This window comes from Pteronotus mesoamericanus, unplaced genomic scaffold, assembly GCF_021234165.1.
Source record: "Pteronotus mesoamericanus isolate MK-2021 breed Mesoamerican mustached bat unplaced genomic scaffold, CSHL_Meso_final contig_164, whole genome shotgun sequence".
In the NCBI taxonomy this organism is placed as follows: Eukaryota; Metazoa; Chordata; class Mammalia; order Chiroptera; family Mormoopidae; genus Pteronotus; species Pteronotus mesoamericanus.
Window position 1 is genome coordinate 20,673,464 of NW_026555065.1, and position 27,663 is coordinate 20,701,126.

The following is a 27,663-nucleotide window of genomic DNA, read 5'->3' on the forward strand; positions in this document are numbered from 1 at the left end:
CTAGATTGTTAGTTCCCTCAAATCTCTTTTTCTCTTGCATGACCCTTTTCCCAACAATATTGTCTCCACTGCTAGACTGAAAGGCTTTGAGGGCAGTTTTGCTTTCTTCTGCCAGTCATGGTGTCTCGCTCATACTAAGGCAGTGTTTTAAAATGATTTTTACATTCATTAGGAAGGCTACTTATAACTACCTTCAACAAATATTGTCATACATCAACACTAAAGCTCTGGTTAATTTGCCTCATCCAAGACTTCTAACTTGGCAAATCATAGGAGTCTACTACTCCAACTATTACACTTACCAGACTCAAGCCAGACAATATTCTTTAGTTTCCTTATTAGCCATTTCTTCCTGAACACTCAGTATATTTTCATCAAAACACATTAACAGTCATAGGTGGCCTCTCCATTATCACTTCTCCAGTCTTCCTTTGAATGCGCACTACTGCTCCTTTCTTTCTTTAAGTCTCCCTGACATCTGTACTAATACCAAGTGTACTGCCCATTTCTGCCCCCTCTAACTTCAGTCATTTTCCCAAACTATGTATATCTTCCACATAAACTCAAGAGAACTAGCTGCTTTAACATTTCCACTGTTAGTTATTCCTATATTGTTTTCAGGGGTGTCCAACCTGCAACTCATGTGGCCCAGAGTGGTTATGAATGTGGCCCAACACAAAATCGTACATTTACTTAAAACATTTTTTTGCTCATCAGTTTTCATTAATTTGTGTATTTAATGAGTGGCCCAAGGCAACTCTTCTTCCAGTGTGGCCCAGAGATGCCAAAAGGTTGGACACCCCAGCTAGTTTATAACATTCTGATGTTTCATCTTTGAAATTCTTAAAGGTAATTTTGGTGCACCCATTTTACAGATGAACAAACTGAGGCTCAGCTACTTTGTCTGGTAACTGGAATTCACATCTTTTGACTCTGAACTTTATGATCTTATTAACAATACTTTCAAGTCAATTCTTCACCTGAAACCCAGGCATTTATTTCAAAGGCCTACTGCAGTGACTCTCAAACCTGTCTGTACATTAAATTCCTTTGGAGCTTAGGGAAAATTGTTTCTAAAGTCTCATCACAGCAGGAAGCTGGGAGTGGGGGAAATGATGAGATGCTGGTCAAATGTTAGAGGATCTAGTTGGTGTTGCGTGGGCCTAATGTACAGCATGGTGACTATAGTTAACAATTGCGTATTGTATACTTGAAAGTTGCTACTAGAGATTTTAAATGTTCTCACCATGACGACAAAAAAAAAATGGTAATCACATGAGGTGGATGTGTTTACTGTGAACACTTCAAAATGTATCTTTACATCAAATCGGTCACACTATATACCTTAAACTTACATCATGTTATATGTAAATGTTACTCAATAAAGTTGGAGAAAAAATATGACATAGTGGGTGGGACCACAGTGCTATTTTGTAGCTACATTGGCTCGTTATTTAACCCATTACATCAAGTATAAACTTTTCATTTTAGCTCACCTTAATCTGGTTTTCTTGTCATCTCGTTTTAAAACTAACACCTTCTCACCCTGACCAGAGTGGCTCAGTTGGTTGGAGCATCATCCTGTATATTGGAAGGTTGTCAGTTTGATTCCCAATCAGGGTATACAAGGTCCGTCTGGAAAAGGTCCAGCCATTGTGAACATAACGAGAATGATTTGCAAATCCACCTAACTGGGCAGTGAAGGAGAGTGGACTGGAATGCACACACGTGAACAATGACTTCACCGTACTAGTCAGTGGGGATGGTAGACACCAGTTGAGGGAACGTATGTATTGTGTGACCATAGCACTCAAAATGACTGAGTAAAGCAAAAAATCTGCATCTAATTTTGTGTTAAGCTTGAACATTCCTCTGCAGAAACTATTCAGATGAACCAAAACGCCACAGCTATGGGCAACTGGTGATTGGCAGCTTCACCACAACACTCCCGCTCATGCATTCATGTCTTGTGCAGTTTTTTTGTGAAACATCAAGTCACCAGATGACTCAGCCCCCTACTACCCAGATATGGCACTCTTCAACTTAAGGCTTTTCCCTAAACTAAAATCACCTTTGAAAGGGAAGAGAGAGATTTCAGACCAGCAATGATTCAGGGAAGTAAAACAGGGCAGCTGACAGCAACAGGGAAAACTATTTGAGATCCCAAGGTGCCTACTTTGAAGGAGAGTGAGGCATCATTGTCCTGTATACAATGTTTTATGTATTTTCCTCAACAAATGTCTTTTTCATAGTACATGGCTGGATACCTTCTGGACAGACCTTGTATACCTAGGTTGCAGGTTTGATCCCTGGTCAGGGTAAGTGCAAGAAAGCAACCCATCAACTTTTCTCTAAAATCAATAAACATATCCACAGGTAAGGATTTAAAAAACTGCTTTAAAAGTAACTCCTTCTTTATTCAGAGTTTATTCAAATGTTTGAATGTTTATTCAAGTATTTCATCTTTGCACACAGTATTTCTACAAATTAAGAATGTCATTCCTCCTAAAGTTGTCCCATTGAGTAACAGTGATTGAAACCTAGATTCTAATCCCACATCTGATCCAGGGAAGACACTTCTCTTCTTTGAAAAATAAAGAGGAATGCTTGGAAGTTGCAATTTCCTTCTAGTTTAAAAGATTGGATTGCTGAACTCTAGGGCCTAGTTTGTACCACAAGCGTTTTACATTGTTGTTATATTCTCTTACAGGAACATTTTGTTGGCTAAATTGACTTACAAACTTGAGAAAGCATTGTATTTATGTATAATCATGCTTATACAGAATGCCAAGGCCTTGGAAAAGAGCACGATGCAGTTATACTTGAATTCAAGTCCCCCAGAACAATTACAAGGTCTTGGGTCAGCCCTCTCTGAACCTCAGTTTCCTCATCTGTAACCTACTCTATGTTCCTTACAGGACTGTCCTGAAGATCAAAAGGGAGAGAAATGTGGGGAAAAAAATGTGTACTTGTAAACACAAAGAGCACTATACAAGCTCTAAGACATTACAATGTTTCTAATGGCTGATAAAATATCATCAAAGAAAAGTGCTTCCATAAAAGTTTTATTTATCCCCACAACAACCCTGTGAGGTAGGGTGATCAGGGCATTTGAAGATGAGAAAACTAAATCTACATTGCTTGTTCATGGCTATACTGCATAGTAAATATGTAGAAATTAAACTGAGGTTTTTAAATGTCCATGACTTCATATTGATTCACATGGAAAAAGGTAGAGAGAATATTAACTCCCCCCTACCTTAATGCCAAAAGGACAATGCCTTGAAAAATCCCATTTCAAAAGATGAAAGTAGTATTTCATTGCTTATTTCTACAAAGATTTATAAAATAAAAAAATAGTGAAATATTTTACAGTTTATATATAAGGGTCTCATTCAGGGATCTGTCCTTCAGTTGTGTATATGATCAACTATTCCAAGTGCTAGGAATGCAAATTCTTAAAAGTACGAAAGAATGATAATGAGCAGTAGCTTCAATCTTCTTTATTATTCCTCCATGCATGTTAAGTTCTGTGAAATATGGTCCCAGTTTAAAAAACCAAAACAAAAAAACCTCTACCACAGAGATGTCTGGTAAACTTTTATTTTGTTGCCTACCGTCAAACTACTATCACATTTTTAAAACAGCGATTTCCCAAACCTGGTTATTAGAATCACTCAGAGGACTCAAAAAACAAAACAAAACAAAACAAAACAAAACACCAACAATCAGGCCCCACTGTAGACCCAATGAGACAATTTTGCAGGGATTACACCTCAGTCATCTATTTCCAAAACTCAGAGTAACTCTAATTAACGTCAGGTTTGGGAACTACTGATGTACTTTAAAATACTAACTAATATCAAAACCATAAGTAACTAAGTATAAACTTGTTGCTTTCTTATCCCCCTTTTAAAAATTTCTCAAAATACATTATATCCCAAGAAGTCTTGCCTCTGGGAAAGTAATTTCAATTCAAGATACAGAGAAACATTTTATAAAAATGTATCCCAGTGAGTGAGACTTGGATTCCAATAATTTAAGTAGCATTTAAATATAAGATACTAAGTTTTGTGGTTCTTACTCTGAATATTTAAAATGTATTTGATACAAGTTCCTAACAGGCTTTCAACTCAGGGGAAGACATGAAAAATAATGACATAATCAAGCACATCAACACTGAAAAAAATACTATACTCGAACATAGGTCATGAGAGGAATAAGAAAGTGAATGAATGACAACCTAAGGCCTTTTGGCCCATACATTTTTTGTTCCCAGTCCACTCTTCCCCTATAAGGGGAAATAAAATAAACATTCTTTCCTAGTTGCTTGGCATAGTTATTCGGTGGGTAACTAAGTTAATTTTAGATACACAAGATTAAGAGATAACAAATAAATATCTAGGAAGACAAAAAGAAATTAGGTCAGAAAACCTTAACTAGCTAATAATGATGTAGTATGTAACACCATCATGTTAGTACAATTAAATGAAGGCTTCAGTGTCCTTTACATTTCATATTTATGTGACTGACACAAGATGTGGAAAAGATCTGGTCCTTATGAAGAATTCTGTGCTCGCTGTAAAGATTTGTAGGAATAATGAAATACTTTCTTCATTGTTGAGATGAAGTCTCTGTTTTTCAGGTAAGTTGACTGAACAAAACAATGAAAAATGAACTTCTTTAGAAGGCTGAATGAAAGTAATATCTAGTTGAAAAAGTCATTGGCCAAAGAGAACTTTTAAAAAAAAACATTCTATGTTTAACTCTAAAACAAAACAAACAAACATAAAAACAAAACCAAAAAACCAGAGAAATATAAAAAAACAATGTACACATACATTTTCACTGACAGTTACAAGAAAATAGCCATTTATAGAAGTCACAATGCTTTTAACAAATTCCCCCCAAATTTTGGGAAACAAGATAAAGCCATTGGGTAAATAAATATACATACTAGCTAATATAAAACAACTTATGGTTTCAAATTGTTAATAATTCTTTTAAGACCCAAGGAGAAATTTGGTGATATAAATCTGATTAGGGCTACATATATTACATGGAATTAAAAAACACAACTGATTAAAACACTCTAACAATAATACAAATATTTAAAAGAATGTCTTAAAAGTCAGACATTTATCACTGGAAATATCACAATTATAATATGAACTTCAGAGTTGTAACGTGTATATAGGTCACTTTCGCTGTGTCTTAATTGGGTATCTATCTCTCCTGCATTTACTATAGTCAGTTTTTAAGAGTTCATGTTTCCTGCGTGAACTGCAGGGGCTGGGCACATCTCAGTTCATAAAATATACTCGTACACCTCCGCTTAACTGAATGGAAGTGTTTTAAGATAACATCTATAAACAGATTTTTAAAAAGGGGTAATGAGAAGATAAAACATCAATGTGGAAGGAAGCTGGATAGTTGTCTCTATAAGTTATTTAAAATTTTGTTATTAAATTTAAAATGACTCAAGTAATGAAAAAAATATGTATTAAATTGGTCTCAAGAAATTTTCTCAGGCCATACAAAATTTCCCTCACTTTATTTCTTTAAAGAATCTTGTTATGCTTGATTCATTTGTCAGTCGACTTTAGGGAACTCTCCCTAACATGGGACTGAAAAAGTGTTTATTTAAAGTGCCCACTGGCACAATGGTATAGGTGCTTACATTTCCCTTCTAGTTACGGGAAAGCCCTTTGGGACTGTATCTACTTAATCAGAAAAGCTTTCAGCAGTTATAATTCAGGCTGAAAGTTTAGATCTCATATAGTTTTTGGATTTTGCTGTTTAAGCATAAAAAGGGAGCAAAGGAAAAATGTAACTAGGTTCACAATTTTGAGCAAGAGCGTATGTAAAGGTAACGTATGTACATTTTATTTCAAGAAAGACAGAAGACAAACAGCATAAAGATGCCCAGATGCCCTAAAGATAAATACATTTCAAAGATTCTCATTAAAATGAATCCGTATTTTTTCCTGCAAGCAAAATACCTTTCTTTAAATTAAAACAAAACAAAACAAAACAAAACAAAAAAACCAGTATTCTGAATTGCAAATGCTTCTGCTTTTTTTTTTTTTTTGCAGAAAACCTGCCATGATTATTTAATGAATAAGGATTTTCCACAAAACAGGCTTGCTCTACATGCTAGATTTTTAAACAGTTCAGTGACACAATATGCTAACTACATACACAACAGATAATATAGTAAGAAAACACTCAACCTGATGAAAAGTTAAAATTTTCATTAATACACTGAAAACTGACATAACTCATGCCTTTAAAATCAAAAATACAAAAATTAAATGTTTTCCTAAAAAGATTTCCTTATTTTAAGGATTCATTTGAAAATGAAGCTGCATGTAATTTGTACAGTAAGTTGTACAAGTAAACAGGTAATATACATAAAAAATTAAGTGACATACTCCTCAATTATCAGTTGTCCACCTTTAATTTCCAATACTGTACTTTCTTAACAAGCATACAAAATATCAAACTTCTCTTTAGAAAAAGTGCCGTTCTTTGACATCCTTTACACAAAAACAGTCTGAGCCTGTGGCATGTTAATGCAGTCGAGAGGCAAAGCATACTAACTTTTACAAATTCTACCTTCCATAAAAAGCCTCCCGAAAAGGAGATTACACGCCACTATAAAAATATCAACCTCTTGTGGTAGCTGCATTAGAGAACCAAGGCTTGAAGACTATTTTCATATAGCATAGAAAAACCACTATGAGAGCATATTAACTGCATCGGTGGCTTGGGAGTTTACTGTGCCACAGGATTATGCATAGCTACTGTAAGGTACCAAGACTGTTACACAGAGTTTTAAATTGATTGTAACCGAGAGCATAACAGAGGTACTACCAGCCCATGCAAAGTAACTAAAAACACCAAGTCACTGTGCTGAATACTTCATTCCTAGAGGAAACCAAAGGCAGCAGTAACCAAATCAAGCCCAAAAGGTGACCATACACATTCTCCTCAAAGATTGGTGAGCACAGTGAAGTCTGAGGTATACCTTTATCCATTAAATCTGTGTGCCATCGCAAGATATTACCATTTGGAAACACATGCCATCACAATGGTTTAAATCATTTGAATATTAGTCATTTATATATTCTTATCTACCCAGTCTCTTGATTTTTGAAAAGATTTCACCTACAGTAGAATATTACAGAAACAAAATATAAATGCATGTCTTTCTAAATGAAACTTACATGGACTAAAAGTAGAGAATATTTTTAAACAAATATACAATATGCAGGCAGACAAAGCAGGAAAACGGCCATTCAAATGTATAATAAAAAACTAAAAATTGACTATTTCCAGAAAACTATGAAGCGCCTCAACTAAAAGGAATGCATAATGAAATTCTAATCTAATACAGGTCAAAAATGTAAAAAGGTTATAAACCTTAACAGGAAAAATAAAACAACTTTTACTGGCCATTCCTGTTGAAATGAGAATCTTAAAGTAACAGAAAAGTGGCTACAAACCCACTTAGAGCACCAAACAGAGAGAAAATAAAAGTCCATTTTCATCTCTGTTATTATCATAAAATCCTGTGTGACTACAGGTCAAACTGCTGGTGGCAGAAACAGAATTCTTTATAAACTGCAGATGTCCTGTACATAAAAAAATTTCACTGGAGTTGCACTAGTTCTAAAGACTCTTCTGTTTTAGCCTACCTACTGTATGTATTCAATCTGAGATAAAGTCTCTTTCTGTAACCCTTGATTATTATTGGGCACCAAAGATAAGAAAAGCAAGACGGGGTACAAAAATGCAAAATTTCAACAGTAATGGCAATGTTTTGTCTTAGTCCAAAAGGGTCCTGCATTCTCTCCCCCTTCAGTGATTTGACAAGTCTTTGTACTTAATCAGGGGGCAGCAAATCATGCAAGCGAAATCGGTCTCTGATGTGAGGTCGAACATCTTCATTCTGTGTGGAGAAAAAGACATTTTAAAGGCCACATAATTTCAGAGATAAGATCCGCAGAGCATTATCAACATTCTTACTTTGCATGAAAGTGCATCACTATTTTCCAACTTATTTTACTTGCCAAATATAAATGTACTATACAGAAGCAATTCACTTAGAATTAAATTTAGATTTTTAAAAACTGCCATTAAAGTTTTAATTTTGTAAGAACAATTATGCAGTAACAGACCAAACCAAAAGCTAGTAGGTAAAAAGTGTTAAACCACTGAATTCTATTTCATATATTAGTTTTAAAATGAATCCATGGATATAGGGAAAAAAATTCCCAGCCTAGTTTTAGTAGCATGAGCAATAATTCTACACCTGAACTATGAAGGCAAAATGAAATTGATTTAACAAAACTAGTGTACTGACTTGCAAGAGGAAGCCTAGTGAAATAAAAATATTCAATTTATAAATTTTAAAATATTAATAAGTATAATTTTAACAAACTTATAAGGTTTGATAAATGCATGTAATCCTTTTCAATCTTTGCCTTAACCCCCCACCACACTGACTTTTTAAAGCAATTTAAAAGATTTATTTCAATCAAGTAGAGCTTGATTGAATGTAACAGAAAACGTTAACAGAAAAAGATAAGATATACTTACCAGTTCTACAAGCTTCTCCAGAAATGGAATCAATTTTAGGAGTTCATTGTCATTTTTATCCATAAACCAGCTTTCTATAGGGATTCCATTAGATAGCTAAAATGATAAATAAGTAATTAAATCCTCTTTTTTGCCTACATTTTGCCTACTTTGGAAAAGCTTAAAAAAGAAATAAATCAAAGCCTAATTGAGTTTTCAGCATAACTTCTTAAGTGTACATAAAACTGAACAAGAAATGTTCATTAAAACAAGTTTTGCATTAATGTAACTAAAAACATTCTTTTACTCATTCAAGAAACAGTTACTATTAGTAAATGCTAGGGATTGTGAATGAAGGGGTGCTGCCAACCTAAAAAGAGAATACTATTAGAAAGCACATACTTATTATACACAGGGACCATGTCCCATTCATTGTTTTATTCCTAAAAAATAGCAGGATAATCTGAAACATAGGAACATAACAAATTGACTCAATGCTATTTCACTGCAGAGTCTAAAAACAAGAATGCAAACCTTGTTTTATAGTAAATAATCTCTATAATAAAATATCTCATGGAGCAATGTGTTTGAGATGGAGGATAACTGAAATGATTTTATCTAGGAACCAGAAGAAATTCTTAAAAACATATTTAAGTACCATAAGCAGTTAACCCATTTTATTCTTTTTATTTTGGACATTTTAAAACACCAAAGTTAAGGACAAATCTTGTTTTATCTATACCCATCCCACCCACTTTCCAACATCCCCATTCTACACCAAGTTATTATGAAAGAAATCTCAAACAGATCATATAAACATATTCAAAATGTAAAGTGTATCTTGCAAGGATGGTTCATCTGTAGTAAAAGTTATATTTCAAAGAATCATTAACAAAGGGTACAAATATCTTGATGAAACAGTTAATATATAACATTTAAGAATGTCAAATCAATGTTTCAACATTTAAGAAAGTCAAATCAAAAAGACCAGAAGAACAAGGTTAAGCTATTTGTAATTCTCAAACATGTTTACAATTAAATTACTGCTAGAATGTTATTAATGATATATACCTTATACTCCCTTCTTACTCGTATTTACTACTAAGATTTTTATTTATTTATGTTGTACTCAATTTTAAAGAAACTTTCCCACAAGGAATATCCAATTTGGCATTTCTAATTTTACATGTGACACTAAACAGGGGAATTCCACCAGTGAAAATCCTGTTCTCCCATCATATGGTTTGGCAGCATTTGTCCTCATTGTGATTTTTTTCCCCCCAATTTGAGTTTGTTTAGCAACACTCTTCTTACCTGATATGCAAAGGCTTGTGGTGAGTTGTCAATTATTATAGTTTTTGAAAGATCTCTTCCAAGGATATTTAAGTCCTTTATATAGTTTCCTTGTACACAAACACAATGTTCACGAAACAGTCGGTGCCTAAACATAAAAATAAAAACAAATTAACTAAAAAAAAAAAAAGCAGCCTCTAAAAAATACAACATATACTGAAACATATATACATGCACATACCATAGGCTTTATAGGTTATGCCCTATTATTTTGTCTCACAAAAGAAACTCACATAGAAATGTGGGTCTAAGCTTTGGGCTACAGTTTTACTGTAAAAATTCTTAGCAACTATTAAAACCTTACAACCAAATATTACCATGCCTTCAAGAACTCTGGTTTATGCCAAAGTGTTAGGTTAAATTATAAAAAAGAACTAAAAATTCTGTAATTTGTTTTTGTAATTTATCTACCCAGAAAAGCTCAGTTCAGATGCGGCATCTGGTTGTCGGTGAGGTCCTGCTTTTTAACCAGTTTTCCAGATGGTTGACTGAGGCACAAGGGGGTCACGTGACTTGTCCAAGGTCACACAATAAATCAGTGGTTAGCCCTGCATTGGAACCCAGGATCCTCCGGGTTTCCAGTTCTTTGCTCTAACCAGAAGACCACATAGCCTCCCTATCCCTGTACCTGCCAGAATAGAAAACAAGAAGGAATGTTTCTGTGTTGGCATTTAAAAAAATGTTTCTAGTTTCTCTTATAGTTTTTGAGAAAAAGTGTGAAGGCCAAAACATTCCATCATTTCACCTTTTCCCAAACACCCATCTCTTAATTGCGTGTGCGCGCGCGCGCGCGCGCGCGCGTGTGTGTGTGTGTGTGTGAGAGAGAGAGAGAGAGAGAGAGAGAGAGAGAGAGAGAGAGAGAATGGTCACTTGAAAAAACAAGGAATGAATGAAATGATGAATTCAGATTTAACATGTAAACTGATGTTTCACCAATGACAGACGCTAACTTGAAAAATTCTGTATCATTTAAAAAAGCTATTAAAGATTTTATAATAAACACTGTAACAATTATATAATCTTCATTTAGCACTCAAAAATATTAGTCTCTGTATATTATTAATAACTGATACAGATCACCTTCCAATACTCCACTTATATACATTAGTTATTTGGCAGTTTGGCTTCCTGTGTCTTAATCTCACACTAAACATTTTTTCACAAGCTAGGGCCTACTTATCCCTGTATTTTTAATCATGCAATTTCATGAATGGGGTATATTCCACCAACAAAATCTGTCATAGTTCTAGCAGCAACAACAACAGCAACACCCCAACAAAACTCAACCTTAAATAAATCAGTGCCAATGATGACAGCAAAGAGTACAAATTTTACAACCAGACAAATGTAGTATAAATAGCTCTTTCCCCCCTTATTATAAAGAATACTTTTAAATGATCATTTATCTCTAAAAGGTTTGAAGATGGTCCTACTTTGAAAAAATAAGGCTAAACAAAAGGATTTAAGTAAACATTTAGACATGAGGGAAGTGGCGAGGCAGATACAGCATGCATGTACAAGTCACTACTGATGCTTTTTCCCCTTTAGCAGCAAACTCACCCAAGATAGGAGACAACTGAGTATGTATGAATCCTAACAGTTACTTTAAATTATACTAAAGTCTCTCCAGTTATTTAAAAATCCGAGGGTCAACAGCATGTACCTGCAGTTTTAGAAAGAGACTACTTTTTTTTTCCAGTCATCAAATTTGCATTTGGACTCACGGGATTCAGAGATCATAGGAATTTCTGAGTCTACCTTATCACTAACAAAGATAATTCCCTATAGCACTCCAATGAATTAAATATATTCAGAAAGTTTTTCCTGTTTTAAGTTTTTCAAAATGCAACAAGATAAAATAAACTCCTAAATGTGTAATTTTAGAAAACTAATTTAAAAGAGGGGCATTAATTTGTAACATTATAATTGCATGAGTATAGTTTGTCCTCCAGTAAAATGAAAGCTCCAAGAGGGGAAGGCTTGTGTTGCTCACCAATGTTTCCTGGACCATTGGAGGTACTGAGTAGAAATCTTCAGAATGAATGATCAAAGCAAAATCATTTGTATACTTTTGTTGAAGTTGGGTAACATGAGCATAAATTATAAAGTACTTTGAAAGATAAAATGAAAACTAACTACAAGGGCAAATTTTAATCCTTTAGATTAAAAAAAAAAAAAATTCACAGTTCTATTTACAAGAAAGAGAACCTCCTAAACATGGACATTGGAAAACCCTTTCGCTATAGTTGCATTCACTCAATAATAAAGGTATGAGTAACAGCCCTGGCGGGGTGGCTCAGTTGGTTGGAGCATCATCCTGTACACAAAAAGGGTTGTGGGTTCAATTCCCGGTCAGGGCACATACCTAGGTTCCAGGTTTGATCCCTGGTTGGGGCTTATATGGGAGGCAACCGATCGATGTTTCTCTCTCTCCTCATTCCTCTCTCTCTAAAATTGATTATAGAAACAAAAAAAAAAAACAAAACCCCAAAACAACAACAAAAAGTCCCCGCGTGAGGATTCTTAAAAAATTAAATAAATAAATAAAAATTAAAGGTACTGTTAATAGCAGAAATTATGTTTAGGATTTTCCAATAAGACAATATGGGAGAAAGTATTCAAGAAAATGAATACCCACCTATTAAAGGTGTTAGGAGCTTTTTGTGGCATCTCTCTCAGCTCTTGATCAAAAACTCAAAGATTAACTCCTACATCTTATAGGATACAACAAGACTACTGCAGTCTCAGTATCTCAGTTGAACTGATTTTCAAACTGTGCTAAAATTACCCAAGGCACTTCCACCTAACCAGGACCACACTGCATCTGCTGGCTCAGGACACACACACAAGAAACTGAGTCCAGATCAGGATAAACTGAGTAACTAAGAAAATTAAATTTCCAATTTGCTTCATGTAACATTTTCTTTCAATGGAAGACAATTTGCTCTTGAAAAAAGCAAAAGAGTTTAATTTTTTCCTTTCTGTTAAAATTAACTTATTTCTCAATGCCATTAAAAAGATGACATAACATGCATTATCTTGGAGACATAAGGAAATGAAAACATCATGCACACAGTGAAAAATTCCACATACCCCACTCTCCCCCCCAATCCCAAAAGAAGTGAGGATACAGATGTAATAATAAATACATTTGATCTTTGTATCCTTTTAAAAAACGTCTGTCTAGAGTTATTAGGAACTCTTAAAGAGTTTTGGGGTTTAAAAAATCCATTTATTTTCACCATTCAACAAAACAAATCTCAATATATGTAGCCAACTGAAAATGGCCATAAAAGTTAAATATAATCATAGTAATTTCATAGATCAGTGTGACAGACATTTCCACTATTTCTTAATTAAATTTACCTGACCAGTTGCTTTTTAGGGTCTAGTATGTTCAGTAACTTGTCTGCATACACCTTCTTAGAAGCAGTAAAAAGAATGATCTACAAATTCAGGGGAAAAGAAGTAATCATTATACATGATCTAAATATGGGTACTACGTTGAATAAAATAAAAATATTTATGTAATTAGTTCATGCATGTTTACCTCGTACATCTGAGACATTCGTTCCAGGAATTCCCTGAAGAATGGCCTTAATCTCACATAAACCTGAAGAAATACAAAGATAGGCTTCAGCAAATAAACACATAAAATAGAAACAACTTATTTATAAGATGTTGTAGTCTAACTCTGAATATATCAAGTTCATATTTTAAAGAAATAGAAAAGTTTACTAAGTACCACTCAACACAATATATTTCACATACCAAAAATCACTTAAAACAACCTTTGGCATGGTAGTAATAATCATTGGTGATCTTTTCACTTTTCAGCACACAATAGTACTTAATGGAATATAATTCTAATAAACATTTAAACTAATAATGAAAGGTTTCCCTCTGAGATTTTGATCCACAAAACAGCTCCATCTTCCAGCCAGGTAGCATCCATCCAATTATTAGGCAGGCTGTGTGTCCATCTCTAGCTGACCTGTCTCAATGACCTTCCTCAATAACTACTCAGAATTTCTTCTCAACAATCACCTGCTAAGAATAGATTTATCTCAAATTTTTATGATGGTAAATAATGTTCAAGAAAGAGATGTTTGGATTGGTGGGTTTAAATAACTGGAATTTTTCAGAAATCAATTTAGATGTTCTACAATTACTGATTCAGATGTGGCATCTAAATTAGTACTACTTGGCTACTTGAGATAAAACTAGAATAGTCAAACACCTACAGCTGTCAAAGGTTACTGCCATTATCAGGAAAGACTAGAGCACCCAAAGAACTGCCTTATTTTTATGTCTGTCTTCTTGCCTACATTTAATGTAGCTCTTGTAATATATTCCAATATTCAAAAAGCACAGAAATATAAGCCATAAGCAACCACTAAAACTGATTTACAAAAGATTTTGACTCCTTTAAATTGTATTTGTGACAGAACTTTATAAAAAGAAAATTTTGTACCCCACTCAAAGGTTTTTATTAACCTCAAATACCATGAACAAACATCTGCACAATACCTATTTACCAGATTCACTGGGTTCAGATTAAAAAATAAAAAAATTGGTGGTAACAAATTCAAAATCTAGGCTTCATACAGTCCATCATTCATACATGTTCACATAAAAATGCCATCATGATAAAAATCTAGTTCTAGGAATGTTGTAGGGGCACAAGAGAGAAATCATGCAAAGGATTCTAGGAGTTAGGGACTATATACTACCAACCTTTGTCATTTCCAAAGCTTTGCCAAAGGGCATCAAACAATGTCAAATATATAGTAAGTACTTGATAAAAATCTGTTGAGTAAATGAAACAGAACTGTCTAAAACTGAGGCAAGCCTACATGACTACATAAGGACTACTATTAAATTTCTTCAACAAGCTGATCACTTGCGGAAGACATTTTTAACAAATATACTAAAAATATCATTAACCCTCCAGGCTAGAATGATAAAGGTTTACTTGTTTTTAATCCTATAATCAGGCATTTTTATCTCAATTTCTTGACTAGCCAAAAACAAAGTAAGCCACATACCCCATTCCTAGCAAATAAAAATAACTAAATCCTCAGTATCCCATCATGATCATTTAGAATAAGTTACAAAAAAATTAACTAGTGTTGCTCATTAATTTTAACATTTTCATCCTGAACCATTTGGTACAGTTTGTGGCCTTGGTTGTTAATCCAAGTTAACTGACAGATTTTAAATATATTACTACATTAACTGGCAAAATCATTTTTTTAACTATGGGTATTTTCAAAATAGGTTTGTTATGATTAAGGAAAAAAATCAATTCTGCCAATACTTTTTAAAAAATCACCTCATCTCAAAGATGATAAACCATGAAACATCTGTTTGTTACTAAGGTTTTTATCATTTACATGCACTTAATAATCAAAGCAATTCATTTTTACACATGAATAAAAGTTTTCAATTATCCCTGTTTATCACTTGCTCCATATTGTGAACTAAGATAAACAGGGAGTCTGTAATTTGAGATGTTTCCTCTGAATACTAACAATTCCATTTTAGAGGAATACTGCTGTTTAAACAATATTATCTAAGCATAATAAGTAGAACATTGTACAAAGATGGTATTTTCCAACTTCTTATATGGTGAAGTCCAGATTAGGTCAGAACTGTAACTCCATTATTTATTCATCTACTTTGTACTTAAATATAAAATATATCTTAAATGGTATTACTTTCAAATGTGCTTGTTTGCTGGGGATGAAAGGTGTCACTAAAGATGGGGGGAATATATTGCTAGGGTGTTTCCTTAACATGAGAATAAAATACAATAATTATTGATAAAAGTTCCTATCAGGAGAAAAACGTCACCATTTGCACGAAAAGTATTTCAGGATTGAAAGACAAGCAGAAACCAAGGCTGTTAGTGAAAAAACAAAAATGTGAGAAAAGTACAAAGTAACAGTGAGTCCAGGGGTAGGGTTGGGACCACATGGAGTTCTGCCATCTGCTGCAAAGGCAAAATCTCAGAAAGAAAAGTAGAAATAGAAGCATCAAGCAAGCAGGGTCCAAATCATTTGGAGATGGATATATTAAAGCAGAAATATACAAAAGGCAAGAAACACCAAGTTTTGTCCAATAGGAAACAAACAAAAAACAATTGTACAGTATGTATAATGAGACACAATCACTTATTGTGTACGGAACATAGATACATTAACATTCAGATGCACACATAGTAACGCCTCCAAATGCTTCAAAATCTATTCCACAGGTGCTCGTAACTTCATTTCTTAACTTTTCTTCTACATTCTTTCTCTACTTAATATTTCACCGAACATGCTTCAAACTCGCAACTCTTCAAAACCATGTCATCTCCCAAATGTGATTAGGCCAAAAGTTTCATTTCAGATATATATATGTATATACGTGTGCATATATCCCTCCCAATATACAGCAATTATTCTATCTACATTACAAATAGTTTTAATCTTCTGCCAGTAAACCAAATATATTTTGAAATAAATTAAGTTTATAAATAACGTGTTATATGAAATAATTATATAAAAATATAATACCAATATATGACTTCCGTTAGATTTAGTACCCCCAAATAGGTATTTATGAATATGTTCCTTATGCGAAAGTCTTAAAATAAAGTCTATAATAATAGTATCAGCAAAACAGTGATACTGGAACTGATCTTACCAAAAAATTAATTTTATATAGGAAAATGATAAATATATAACAAAAATAACATTGCATTAACAAAACTTGATATGAACAATACCTGACAGTCAGCCTGTACTTTCTTTGGTATTAAGGCAATGAGAATGTTCTATGATTGTATATGTAGATAGTCATAATAGGCCATAAATGGTGAATAGAACTAAATTTAATAAGAGTAATCATTGAAATAGCAATCTAGTTATAAATTGATTATAAATATTTTGTGTTAAAGTCTGTCTAAATTCAAATTCATGTCTAAGTATCAGAGTCAAATTATATATATTAATTTCTAACTGCTAGTTTATCAAACTTTTTATCTATAATCATAGATAACTTTAATAGCATGACCAAAAAACCCCAAAAAACAAACAACCCCCCCCAAAAGATAAGCAGTTTCAATTTGTTGGCAAGTGATTACCAAAAAAGGTTCTTACATGTAAATCATTTTTGGAAAAATATTTCTAAATGGTTCTAAGGATACAAATAATATGACCTTAACATATTCAAAATGAAATATCTTTAATTGTTTTTCCATGATATCCTTAGAACTTACTGCTACAATGTTGTAGGTTGGAGAAAAAGGTAAATTCAGTGGAACTCACCCACTTAAGAGTATGGCACCTTTATATAAAAAAATGATTTGTAAATGCTATTTCATCAGCAGTAAGAATTTAAAGCAGTAGAAAACTAGTAACGCTGGGGAATGTGAAGGATGAGATGCTACAAATAAATAAAATATCTTAGGCCCTGGCTGAGTGGCTTAGGTGGTTGGGGCACTGTCCTGTACACCAAAAGACTGTGGGTTTGATCCCTGATCAGGGCACTACAGGAGGCAACAGTTTTTCTCTCTCTCAAAATCAGTAAATATATCCTCAGGCGAGGATTTAAAAAAGAAAGAAAAGAAAGAAACGAACTTAGTAGATACCACGGGTTTAACCCTTCTGTACACCTCAGTTTTCTAATCTATAAAATGGGCATAACAGTACCTCCCTCATAGGGTTGTGAGGATTAAATAAATTAATGCATGTAAAGTACCTAGAACTGTGCCTGGCATTGAAACTACCAATAGCTATTACTACTATCCATCTTACTATTTAAAAGTAATCGGTTGTAAGGAGAATACCTGGAATGAGTACAATTCTATGGGGCAGAACTGAGCAACCTTAACTCAAAGAGAAAGCTACATGGCTACAAGCTATATTTTTAGAAGAGGGATGGTAATAATGAACTGCCATCAGTTGATAGCTTAACTATTCAACTCGCTTAACATTTTCTTGACCTTAACACCAGTGCATAGAGATAAAACCCCAATCTTCTCCATAGAAAGAAGGTTGCTCAGGTTGGCACTGTGGAGCCTTCACTTTATAACCCATTGGTTGACTTCACAGTCATCTTTTTCATACAGTTTCAAAAAGAGTGGACTCTAACTGTTAGAAATAAGCATTATGATGGGGTTCTAAGCAAGAAATGAAAGTTGAATTAATGACAACTTGTGGATTAAATTAAGTAATTTGGATTCTCAAAGAAATTGTACTCTAAAAAAAATTAGAAGAGAGAATTACAATTTAGAATAGCTCCTGTATTTGGAGAATAAGAGTTAGATGGCTCCTGGGGGATAGTATTTGTAGGTGGGTCAATCTGGGGATGAATAGGTAAATACTAAAACATCAGCACCATAATAATAAAAGCATAATAAAAAAGACCCCCCCAAATCCCTAAACTAAAAGCTTCTGTAAAACCTAATACTGGACATGGCTGATGTAGCTTACTGGATTGAGCAACAGCATACGAACAGAAAGATGGCCAGTTTGATTCCCAACCAGGGCGTGTGCCTGAGTTGCAGGCAACGCCCACAGATGGGGCACGTGAGAGGCAACCAATGGATGTTTCTCTCACACATTCATGTTTCACTCCATATCTTCCTTCCTCCCCTCCTCCTTCTCTAAAAACATAAATAAAATTTTTTAAAAAATAAAACCTACTACTGAATTAAGTAGAACTAAGTTAAAAAAGGAATTTTCTTACAGAGTCTAAATGAGTTAGAGTAAAGCATAGTATATTCATATACATGGTATATTAAAAGGTAGCAAAGAAAAATAATTTTCAAGTAAAATAATCTCTAATGTGTATATTTTAATTTAAATGTGTACATTGGGTATATATAAAAAATATTAATGTGCTTATTTTAAAATAAGGCTTAGTCATTTTAGAGCAAAAAGGTCTTTGTTGTAAAATAAAAATGTTGCCTTTAAAAACAAAGTCTGAATTTTGAATCCTCCAATTTAAAATGCTTAGTAATCAATTGTCACCTCTCCTGAATTTGCAGAACATTTTCAGCTGTTGAACAAGAATTTTCCAAATATTTTTTAAACAACTGCTTCTAATTTTAAGATACATTTACAGCCCTGGCCCAGTGGCTCAGTTGGTTGGAGCACTGTCCCGTACACCAAAAGATCACGGGTTTGATTCCTGGTCAGAGAACATACCTAGGTTGCAAGTTCAATCCCTGGTCGGGGTGCATATGGGAGGCTACCGATCCATTTTTCTCTCTGCCTCTCTCTCTCTACCTTCCTCTGTCTCTAAAATCAATAAACATATCCTTGGGTGACAATTAAAAACATTTTTTTAAAGATACATTTACAAAGAATACAAAGAATTCCCTGTGAAATACATTTTGTCTTTGAGAAGTAGGTAACTATAGCTTTCAGCTATAGTTCCTTCTTTTAACCTAAAAATTAATAATGAATAATTATGATTAAAAAAATGAGTGACAATAAGCCCTGCCTGGTGTGGCTCAGTGAACTGAGTGCTGGCCTGAGAAGCAAGGGGTCACTGGTTCGAATCCCAGTCAGGGCACATGCCTGGGTTGTGGGCCAGGTCCCCATTAGGGGACATGCAAGAGGCAACCACGCATTGATGTTTCTCTCCCTCTCTTTCTCCCTTCCTTTACCTCTAAAAATGAATAAATAAAATCTTTAAAAAAAAATGAGTGCCAATGACTAACTATACTTACTAATAAGGATAGGAAAGTTACTTTAAAATTATTAGTATTTACCTACAATTAATTATCAAAATGTTCTTCTGGGCCAGCTACCACATTATTCTTCACTACTAAGTGTCCAATGTTTTAAGACACAAATATACATACTACTTTTATACAACAAAATTATGCTTTATGAAGGTCCAAACAAAATGCCTCTTGGTTACTGTCAATTTAAGTCAGAGCTTGAGAGAAGGAAAAACTTGATTAGGTATTTAATACAAAATTCTCCATTTAAATGATTGCTTTTTTTCTTCATGAAGCAAAAAATAATGTTGACTTTTCTAGGAAAGACTACAGAGGTTCTGTGGTATAAAATACTCAGGATCCTTATGAAAATTATCCTAGGCTATAAGGTCCCCAAGAAAACAAACAAACTATAATAATGGAGAAGAGGCTGAGCTTTGCTAAACATGGGGTTTCCCACCCACTTTCCCTCCCACAACTTTTCCCATAAAAACAACCTCTACTAATAAAGTATCCTTTAGCAAGTAGCTCCCTAGAGGATCCTATCTCTCCTTGAGTGCTTACCACAATCTGATTTCTGGACAGCTGACCCAAAGTTTGTTTGTTGATTTTACTGATCTTCAGAAAGCCACTGACTGGCTAAAGTCTTATAGGTGAACAGAGTCAAAAATTAAGATGCCCCTGTCATACTTTACAGAATGAGAAGTTGGACAACACAGTTACGTTTGGCTGCACTGTGGTGAAACATATGAGGCATCTTCTTTTTGTCTTCAATTAGCCACGTTTGGGCTGAGTAGCTCTATTACATCTTCAAAAAACTGAGCTCCAGTTCTTGATGGAGATAGAGGAAGGTCATTGAGGAGGTGGTTCAGCTCAAGAGCTAAGTGAAAAATCTGTCTTTTGATTCAGTCCTGCTTGTGGATAGAAGTCATCTTCTGGATGGAAGAGGGAGTGAGATGACCTAGAGTCTTGAATTGGTGGATCTGCAGGAACAGAAACTAAATACAGTGGAGACCTCTTAACTGAGTAACACCACGAGATGGATTTCCTGACAATGTGTCAATATAAGCTATATATAAAGATTAAACATGTGCATTGGAATTGATCATGCACTTGTTTTTCCAGATATCAAATGCACTTCTATCATTCTACAAATAAATATTTTCCCATTAACTGTAAAACAATTTATGGAAAAAGTAACAATTTACGAGGGAAGGGAAGACCCAAACGAAAATCTATATACTTTGCCTTTGTGAGTGCCATACCCTCACTTAAAAAATTCTGTTCTTTCAAATTACTTTTTCTTCATATACACAAACTATAATCTGTCTATCCATATAGTGTCAGTGGTAACATACATCAAATTTTAATTTGAGTTGAATTTTTAAGGTTTTTTTTTTATCCCCTAGAAATGGAATTCAAGTATACTCAAGGTGCAAAATCGAAGTTTGAATAATCTCCCTGCTGGTATATTCTAAGGCTTGCAATAACTAAGTTGAGTCCTACTTATCAATCAAAAGAAAAATATAAATCATGAAGTCAGGCAATCTTTAAATGTGAGTAGTGGCCATCTTAAATTTCCCCTCCAACTTTTATCTAAAAAAAACCCTAAGAAAGCCCACAACCAGGTTAGAAAGGATCTAATTTTAAATTTCTCTCAACATTAACAAGAATTTTGACAAACATTTGATTACCTACTTCCACTTACAAAGAATCTGAATATGTAAATTTACTGTATATACTCTCATAACTATTAGACCAAGGGTCAGCAAACTACAACCTGTGGGCCAAATCCAAACTGTTACTTATTTTTGTAAATGAAGTTTTATTTGTACACAGCCACATGTATTCAATTATATACTGTCTATGACTACTTTCATACTACAATGGCAGAATTTTTTTAGTTGCAACAGAGACTGCAAAACCTAAAATATTAACAAATGGCCCTTTATAGGAAAAAGTTTGCCAACCCCTGATACGGACAATTATTAAATACATGTAAAAAATTTTCACTTTACATTGTTTTGAAAGAAAGAGAAATAACAAGTAGAATTAAAATTAGACACAGCCCAAGCATAATAAACTTAAACCACAAAAAGAAAGCAAAAATAAAATAAGTCCCAAGAGGACATTATCTGGCTTTGATTCAGATGAAGAATCTGATCCTATCTTAACTTTACCTTTTTGTTTTTAAGAGTATATATACATAAATGCTATGGAACTAACATATTAAGAGTATATAGATAAATACCACAGAGCTGTTCACTTAAAAAGTTATTGTTGTGAATTTTACCTCAAAAAATTACTTTTAAAAGAGTATATACAGTATTTTACAGGTTCCTGTCTTTAAGTGGGCCACATTATACTGTAGTGGTTAAATATGTAAGTTACATCTTACCTAATAATGTGGTTTCTCCAAAATCTCTTAGATCATCTCAGACCCTTGTGTATATTTCTTCTTTGCCAGTAGATGGAGACAACACCACTGAAAGTTTAAAAGACATCATTCCCTGTTTAAAGGGAGCTTGCTGGTCTGAAAACTGGGGGAACTCTAACCCAAGATTTCTTCAAGTTATTTTTTAAAAAGTAGACAGAATAGCTATGCCAAAAACCAGGAATCCAAGGAAACGCACCCAATTTAACTATAGACATTCTCAAAAATTTACTGAAGGGGAACTTCTGCATATGCTGTAGTAACTAAATCATATTAAATTGCAATCATCTCTATAACTTGTAAGATTCAAACTTCCATCTCATTGCTCCTAATTTAGGCAATATCATTTATTTTTCAGTTTCAAAAAGTGTAGCTCAGAATATATAAGAAAAAGAGTTCTCCGAATTCAATAAAAGTAGATACAGTACATACAGGATTTTATAAGTATAGTCATATGCACTGCTAGAAGCCTTTTATTCAAAATAAGACAACTATCCAGATCCACATGAAAATAATAAGAACTTTATAAAGAAGAGAACTGAAGCACTAATGGTCAAAGTAATAAGAAAAAATTCAAGTTTATGGTCACACTGAGAAGAAATGCTCATGAAGGGGAAGAATCAAACTCTCCTACTTTCCAAGTTTCTTATTTCACTATTAAAAATTATATAAACAGACCAAAACCATCTTCAAGAAATAAACTTCAAATATGAAAACTTAAGAATGTCATCTCAACATATTATTTTTAAGTAATAGCTTTACTATCCAAATTCAAAGCCTGAAACCCAATGTTCTTAAGTACAATTCTGAACAAAAAAGTTATCAAGCCAAAGAGAGAACTAAAATATTGCTATACTATGTTTATTTGCCAAAAGACTCCTGATAGTGAAGTGTACTAAACAAGAACAATCCACTGGCAGAAAATGTCTCACTAATAAGATTTACCTTAAATCAAATAATATTGTTTAAAAATACCAAAACCTTTAAATTTCTTATTTTTATGTATATTTTGCTCATATATCAGAACTGAAATCAGTTTCCATAAAAGGGAAATGAATATAGTACTCAGATATTACCATACCTATAATACCTATCTACGTTAAAGTAGAACTGACAAAAACTGCAAAACCAAATCCTCTTATAACTCATTACAAGATAAAGTAGGTAAACTAGACTCTGAATCAAAAACTTCTATTTAATTTTGAAACTGAAAACTATACCCAAGTTCTAACTGCTTGTTAAGAGCAAATAAACAACCATAAACACCTTTTCATTATTCTCATGGTAAATATTCTGTGGTTTTATTTAGTTAATCCTAGGGGCTGACTTCCTCTTAACAAACAACAAACTTTGGACCCTTTCCCAATCCTTCAACAACTGGTATGTATAAAGGTAATACTAATTAAATAACAACCGCCATTAGAGAAAGGAACTTTCCTTGCATTTTTCAAAGTATAGTCGTGTATAATAATTCCAATTTTATATTAGGAAAATCTCAAACAATGTAAAAACTATGGCCAACATACATAAAATGTAATTCACAATGAAATGTAAGTAACTGTATTTTGCACTGTAACCTGTTCAACAATACAGATGAGAAATACCCAAATTTTTTAAGGAAAGCAGTAACTAGAAGAGTATCCTGTAATTCTGTGATGAATATAAAAAATATCAACCAAACTGCAATCTACAGACTATATTACCACAAAAGGAAATATAAATGACCAACAAGGAATGAGTTTTCTTTGTATCATTCAGATTTTGGAGAAAAAAAAACACACCAGGTATTAACCTGGCAAGTTCTTCTTAGGGATCTATGATGTCAGTGCTCCTGCCTCCACCTGCTGGCAAACAGATGATAAAACTAGCAGAGATCACTCAGTAAAAAAAAGTTCACATCTTTTTGGTAACAAATTAATGTTTTATGTAATTATTTAGTATGATGCTACTGTGTTAATCCAATAAAAAAGCACATTAAACTTCACCAAAAAAGTTACAAAAAATTTCTTACATCAGAATGTTATCTAACAGGCCAAAAATCAAGTTAAAAAATTTTTAAATTACCTGATAAATGACATCTTGAAAAAGGACTGGAAAAGTAAGTGCTGCATCTTCTAGCTCATTTAGACTACAGTGTACTAGTGTTTCATCCTTAAAATAAAAAAACACATATTGAATGAACCAAGATAGTAAAAGAACTTTCAAATGATAATTTTATGTATCAATGATCGCCAAAAACATCTATTCAAGCATGCATTCATATATAGAATTTTATATTCACCATACATTACTGTGTGAAACAGCAATTTAGACAGAATGTTCCTTTAAAAAAATATTTTTAAGAGTTTATTTACTTATTTTTAGAGAGAGGGAAAAAGACAGAAACATCTGTATGTGGTTGACTCTCGTACACCCCCCACTGGGGACCTGGCCCACAACCCAGGCATGTGGCCTAACTAGGAACTGAACTGTTTCCTTTGGTTCACAGGTGAGAACTCAATCCACTGAACCACACCAGCCAGGGCTCTTGTAAAAATTTTTTTAAAAAATTTATTGATTTTGGGGCGGGGGGAGAGAGAGAGGGAGAAACATCAATTTATTGTTCCATTTATTTATACATTCATTGGTTGCTTCCTGTATGTGCCCTGACCGGGAAATGAACCCACAACCTTAGCGTATCAGGATGATGCTCTTAAGCAATGAAGCAACCAGACAGAACTGGACAGCATTTTTTCCTGACGTAACCCCAGGACCAGAAAGCAGCATCATCACCTGCCAACCAGTTAGAAATGAAAATTCTCCAGTTCCCATTTCTTGTACTTCAGAAACTCAGCAGGAGGTAAAGAGGAGCTTAGCAATCGGGGTGGGGGTGAGTTCCCCTATGCAAGCCATTTATTTGAAATGCCAACTACATGTAGGATGAAGTCAGTGTTACATGCTTATCAGCAATCTGTTTTAATAAGCTCTTCAGGTGATTCTGATGCATGTTCCAGTTCAAGTTTCCAGTTTTTTGTTAAGCAAACCAGAGACACAGTGCCTTTTCTTTTTTCACATTTAACAAATGGAAGTTTAGAATCAATTATTACATATATTCCAAAAAATACGTATATTCTAGTCCTATATCCTTAAACCTTTTATAATGAATGTTTCAGTATCTGTTGAATATGTTTCTAGACAAACATTTTTTAACTAAATTAGCAGTCAATGAGGACTTGCCATCTTTGATTACCAGTTTTCTCATTAAAGGAATAAAGCAAAGATCATTCAATCTAAAGTATGTGCAAATATTTATATTTCTCAAATCCTGAATGATTAAAAAAAACAGGGCTTCCATTTATAGTAAATGACAGCACTTTAAAAAATACATAAAGCTGTTAATAACTATACTCCCAATTTTTCAATGCATTTAAGATTAATTAAAATGAAACACAAATATCCATACCTTGTAAATCCAGATCTTATTAGCTGGAATGTTTCTTTTAACCTAAAGTTAAACTCTGGGGAGGCAAACAGCAAAATATACTCTAGATATACCTCACTTTCTTTTAATAGCACACTAGACTACACATTTCAAGGTATTTTCTTAACATCTTAAAAAAGGTAGTCTTTCCTACAATTGAGTCATAATTAATTCTACTACTTCATCTACAGCCTAAATTTTTATCATTCTGCTTTATCCTCTTCTATAAAATAACTCAGCCAATTCTTATTTTTCCTTCTCCTCCTTGGATTAAAAATTATATGGCTAAACTTGTCACATCAACTCCTAACATAAAAGTGTAGCAAGATCACCCTGGCCCAGTGGCTCAGTTGTTGGAGCATCATCCTGTACACCAAAAGGTTTCTGGTTCAATTACCAATCAGAGTCCATACGGGTGGCACTGATCAATGTTTCTCTCTCACATCAATGTTTCTCTCTCTTTCTATCCACCCCCTCTAAAATCAATAAACATATCCTTGTGTGAGTATTAAAAATAATAAACAAAATAAAATGCTTTTCCTGAAGAAAAATTCTTTGTAAGAACTAAGCTACATCTATAGGGTACCAGTAACAAAGGCTAAATAATGTTTTCTAACATTATACGAGACATTCAGTTTTCAAAGTTCTTCTGGTACCCTAAAATATAAATTTCCAAATCATTTCAAGAGCATATTAAAGGTTTTATTACTCAGCATTAAGATGTCATGCTTTTAGAGTCTTCTAATCGTCACTGGTATTAGGTAATACACAAAATCAAGAATTGAGAAAAAGTATGTCTCGTATACAGTTAACTCATTGAGACCTAGATAACATTTGGTCCTTAAAGGAAACATAATCCTGTCCAAAAAGAAGGTGAAAACTAAGCAAGAAATGGAATTAGAATTTATTGGGAGATTTAAAAAGGTACCTGATACCACCCAATCTATGAATTCTAACATTAGACTGTGCTTAAAATAAAAACATTTCAGAACACCTTAGTCACAATGTAGTAAGTACGTAAGGCTATTTAATCACTTATACTCTTTTAGGTATTTTGGGTTAATATTTTAAAAGTGTAATTTAACTCCTTTATTTTTCTTACATCTACAAGCAATATACTTACCAGATCTAAAACTAGAGAGAATTCTGGTGTGCTTCTTGTTTTCAATGGAAGAGCAGGTTTCCTATTTAGTTGTTCTTCTGTCAGTGGCGGAACATGTTTGATGAAATAATAGCTACAAATCAAATTTTAAGAAAATTTCAACATTTCTACTTTTTATAAGACATATTACTAAATTCAGCCCATCTTTAAATATCTAATTAAATAATGTACATTTAAACTAGTAAACGAAACGTATAAAACATGTAAATAAAACTGAAAAATACAAATTAGTATTTCAGTAATTCAGTAAAAGTATTAATACCTATAGGTCACATGCTCTTTGCAATATACCATCCAGGTACCCCTCTCCCTACATAAACTTTCATTCTGCTCCAAATAGGAAAGAAAAGAACTCACGGGTCAAATACTTCCCAGTCTTCTTCATAGGTGGCTTCTGCATGGGCTGATGAATAACCACTGTCTGGAGTTACTGGTGCTATTTAATAAAATGAAAAATGTTGCTTTTACTCAGTGCTACCATGAAGTATACATTTTACTGCTTTTATATAGGTTCTTCCTGAAGCCCTGCGTATTTTAGGTTAAAGACAGAAATAATATCTAAACAGTATTCAAAAGCAAATTTATTAGCACATAGTTTTAACTCCAGGTCCAAAGGAAAAAACTATTGTTACAGTCAAAATAGCAAGCTATTTCACCACTAGCAGAACTAAAAATCCTAGGATAAAATTTACTAATTACTAAAAAAAAAAATACACTCCACAAGAATTCAATTTCTAAATGGATGGTGTTTATATATCTAACTATAAAAATTTCAGGGTGCTCTTATAGCAGTAACACTTCACAAAAATGCCTTGCACTTATAGGCAGTCAATATATGTGTGCTCATAACAGACCCAAAGCTACAATTTAACCTACAATCTATGAACAATCTTTAGGAGGTGTGCAAGCCCTTTGAAGACTTATGAAAAAAATAATATATGTATATTTTC

At 33.4% G+C, this 27,663-nt stretch overlaps 1 protein-coding gene across 3 annotated transcripts in view; it reads right to left on the bottom strand.

Moving 5' to 3' along the window:
- Nucleotides 1–6,144: 6,144 nt before the first annotated feature.
- Nucleotides 6,145–27,663, bottom strand: part of CTDSPL2 (CTD small phosphatase like 2) — an 84,417-nt gene continuing 62,898 nt past the window's right edge. For all 3 annotated transcript variants that reach the window (XM_054565475.1, XM_054565474.1, XM_054565476.1), the window contains exons 6-13: nt 27,071–27,149; nt 26,675–26,786; nt 24,156–24,242; nt 13,487–13,549; nt 13,303–13,382; nt 9,898–10,024; nt 8,605–8,700; nt 6,145–7,954 (exon numbers count right to left, since the gene is read on the bottom strand). In XM_054565475.1, coding sequence (XP_054421450.1) covers nt 7,889–7,954; nt 8,605–8,700; nt 9,898–10,024; nt 13,303–13,382; nt 13,487–13,549; nt 24,156–24,242; nt 26,675–26,786; nt 27,071–27,149 — 710 coding nt within the window. In that variant the 3' untranslated portion in view covers nt 6,145–7,888. The remainder of the gene's footprint in view (nt 7,955–8,604; nt 8,701–9,897; nt 10,025–13,302; nt 13,383–13,486; nt 13,550–24,155; nt 24,243–26,674; nt 26,787–27,070; nt 27,150–27,663) is intronic.